Genomic DNA, 3,781 nt, shown 5'->3' with positions numbered 1-3,781 from the left:
ACAGAATATTAACCCAACTTCCTCGCAGAATTCACAGAATTTTGCAACTTATAAGGAAGGTTACAACGTATATGGGATCGAAAGTGTAAAAATTTAGGGGGTAGGGAACGAGGTTTTCATAAATATCCCCCCCAAATGCACGCTTTTTTGGCTCCATCCGTTCCATCCTTCAGTGTTAGTGAATGAAGAGGTTGGCCAAAGGATCGTATGTACTGGTGATTTATGATTTAATGAGAGAGAGAGATATCCCCCTTTTTTAAAGCTTAACAATTGTGTTCGTCCATTTAAGTTTCCTTGCTATTTTAAACCATTTTCATGTATGACTGTTGCTGGCCATGCTTGTTAATACCTCTGTCCTAGTAACACATTTCAACTATAATGCTTGCAATGACCATGCAGAAGCCTTTACATGATCATTTGCATCGTGCATTGTGTTACCCATGGACATCATATTAAGTTCTCATCTACATTCTCATGTTTTATACATTTATAAACTTTTTAAGCTTATAGATGTGGAAATGCTCTGACCTGTCTAACATGTCACTTCCTTGTTTGTGTATGGATCCTTGTGTGTGTGCGAATGTGACGGTGATTGTGTCGGCTTGTGTCTGGGTGTACACGTGACTCTGTGTGTTTTTATAGATGACTTTTGGGGACGCCATGAGGAATAAAGCGAGACTTTCAGTCACAGGGAGTACTGGGGAGAATGGTCGGGTGATGACTCCAGAGTTTCCTAAAGCTGTCCATGCTGTCCCTTACGTGAGACCTGACATGGGACTAAACGTCAGCCTGACAGATCTGTCCTGATCAATGAGAAACTTCTGAGTGCCTTACAATGGTTTCAACAGAGCGATTTCTTTTTTTCCTTTTTTTTTTTTTTTTTTTTGGTTGTTGTTCGGGCGCTTTTCTTTTTGTCTGTATGGTGAAAAAGGAAAAGTAGGAGAGATGGAGGCTTCATTTTTGTCGATCACAAAGACTTGTATTCTTTCTCTCTGTCTCTATTTCTCACCATATAAAATGCCTCCCTTTCCGAGTGGAATTTCATCTCGGAATATAAAAGGCCGGCTCTTTTTTTTTTCTAAACTGGTGACACCGTGCTTTCCTATCTATCTGTCTGGACTGGACTGAGACGGAAGTGAGGGCTTGATTGATGGCAACGGCTGCTTCTGGGAGTCGGAGATTCAGTCACCTCAACTGTATTTTGTGTGCGTGTGTGTGTGTGTGTGTGTGGGAAGAGCGTGGGAGTGCACGCGCGTCAGGAGATGTCGTCAAAAACACACACTGTTTCTGTAGCCACCACCGCCAAAACAGGATTTTCAAGCACACTTGATATCATCTGCATTAAGATGTGAAATTGTTCGTTTTTTTCTAAGAAAATCTGTGGGAAAAAAAAGTTTATTGAAAAAAATATTTTTATGTATTTTCACAAAATAGCTTTTAAATAAACTTGCTTACATACCGGTTGAATATAAACATCTTAATGTGTGAGTATAAAGAAAGAAAAAATACTAAACAGCTTCTAGTTCCATATTTTTAAAGCCAAATACATTGCATATGGGGGTGAGATGTTGAAATCATGTAATTAATTCTGAACTTTCCTGTATATTTTTATCTTTAACATTTGGTGTTGATATGAAATCTATGTCAATGCTTGACATTTGGAATCAATCCTTCTATGTTTTTCTTGTAAGAGTCAGTGCAGCAATTTTTGCTTTCTACTTTTGTCTCTCGGTTCGCTTCAGTGCTTTTGCTGTTTGTATTTTTTCTGACAAGGACCAGGGTCGTTGTTCTACATTGGAGGAGGAAATTAATCTGTTTACATGCCATGAATGGGAAAACAACAAACAAACAAAAAAATTGTATGGTATTATCGCATCACATTTTGTGACATCGAAAACAGGCATCCACATTCACATGGTTTACGTGATGGTTTTAAAATGCCAAATAAGTAAGAGTGCCAAATTCTAGTGCCAGTAGATATAAATATAGTCTTAATATACTCAATCACTGTCATCTCAGTGAATGTAAATGATTCTGATACATTCTGTAACTTTTGTAACTAGATGTACAGTTGGTGGCAATGACAGTGCTAATACAATAGCCTTTCTCGCTTTGTTTTCCAGTCTCCATGTATTTTGCATTGATCTGACAATGAAGTAGCACCAGTTGCATGTTGTTGCCGCAAATACTACATACGTTTATTTCATTACTGCCAAACATGCGTTCTCATTTTTAATGTTGAAGTTGTGAGGTTAACTGTTTGAAATTGGAAATACAATATGAGACATATACACAATATATACATATAAACATATATTTTATATAAAAGTTAAAAATATGAAAAATGATATCCCCCTTCTCAGATCTACTTTGCGTCAATGAAATACTAAATTTGAAAACTCATTATGAAAATACAGTACTTTATTTCAGTTAGTTTCAGCAGTCTCACCTTTAGTTAGTTACACAGTTTATACAGCTGAGCACTTCTAATTATAAGATGTAATTTATTTAGGGTTTTTCTTTTATTCCCTGTTAAATTGACCCATGAAGAGCCCTCCACTGCAACCAGCAGGGAAACCAACTGTACTATTATTATCACTGTTGTTTTTGTAATCAACTATTAGAAACATATACCGTAGTTGCTAATCAATTTCATCGCATATTCGGGCTATTCCAATGACATTTTGTATATGGAATGTGTGCTAACTTGTTTATTTTTTGGGACTCTTTCTAAATAAAAGTGGCTGATCTCTTGTTATCTTTCCGTGAGTCATTTATTTAGAGTGACTTGCTATCGATTTGAAGGAAAGGCATCACGGCACGAAGCAGACTAATGTTTTATTTGTATTCATTTGTATGTAGCTAAGCTATATTTTGTTCAAATATTGAGGCTACTTACTTATGGCTGTTTAATCCGTTTGCCTATATACACAACTAAAAGTTAAGTTATTTGTATATACTTATAAGATGAATGATTTTCAAACAGATGCCATTGCAGTTTTTCAATGAGGAATAACCCATAAAGAAAAATGCATCTAACAATCGTGATTAAAGAATATTATTTTTAAATAAATGACACCATTATATTTTCTTAAGGTAACAATAGGTGTGGCTGGCTTGTAAAGTTTTCATCTGACATGAATTGGTTTGGTTGAAGGCCCTGCAAACACCTGTAGCCTATCCCACAGACAAAGTTGTTGGTTATTTTCCCTGATTAGACCTCTCCTCAGGATCGCGTGGGTGTTCACAGATTGTGTTCGACTGACATTCGTCTGTGCACACCCGCAAGTGTGTTTGCAATTAGTCTGACAAGACCTCCGTTCAGGTTGAGGCTTCATAAAGACATGATGGAATAGTTTACTCTAAAAAAATATTTATTTTTTTTTTAAATGGACCTAACCCTCCTGCACCCTTAGGTTTCATGTAGGCCGATTTTGAAGCTCGGTGTGGCTGGCTCCAACCTTTGCCATTTTGACAATGCCTGACTGTGACCTGAGTAGCAAGCTAATCCAGGTGGAGGTGGTGTGAGGGTGGAGCTGAGGTGGGCCAAATGAGGAAGAGTTTTCGAAACCAGCACAGAGGATGGTCTCTGTCTGTATTACTTTGGGGAGCAAGACTACTATGATAGCTCCCGATTGCCACTCGAAGATGCTCCGCCCCGTTTACGCATAACTTTCAGCTATAATACATAGTTGTCGTGAATGAGGAAATTTGCCTTATCGACCATTTAGTGATTTTTTTTTTTTTTTTTTGTACCGAGCAGCAACGGTGTTTATTTTTG

The 3,781-nt window shown here is 37.3% G+C and overlaps 1 protein-coding gene across 5 annotated transcripts in view; it reads left to right on the top strand.

The window, feature by feature from the left end:
* The window catches only part of gria2b (glutamate receptor, ionotropic, AMPA 2b), a 52,472-nt gene extending 49,718 nt beyond the window's left edge, over positions 1-2,754 (top strand). For 2 of the 5 annotated variants that reach the window (XM_069701736.1, XM_069701735.1), the window contains exons 15-16: positions 1-100; positions 643-733. The exon at positions 1-100 is cut by the window's left edge and continues 149 nt beyond it. In XM_069701736.1, the coding sequence (XP_069557837.1) occupies positions 1-97 (97 nt within the window). In that variant the 3' untranslated portion in view covers positions 98-100; positions 643-733. Of the gene's footprint in view, positions 101-642 lie in introns of all 5 variants that reach the window. The other 3 variants (XM_069701734.1, XM_069701733.1, XM_069701741.1) reach the window with 2 other exon arrangements.
* The last annotated feature ends 1,027 nt before the right edge of the window (positions 2,755-3,781 follow it).

The sequence above is a fragment of the Brachyistius frenatus genome, unplaced genomic scaffold, assembly GCF_029030835.1.
Source record: "Brachyistius frenatus isolate BFR_SWC_R1_liver_20210118 unplaced genomic scaffold, ASM2903083v1 Contig_38, whole genome shotgun sequence".
Lineage (NCBI taxonomy): Eukaryota > Metazoa > Chordata > Actinopteri > Embiotocidae > Brachyistius > Brachyistius frenatus.
Note: the sequence above shows the minus strand (reverse complement) of the source record. Positions and strands in the feature narration are given on the sequence as shown.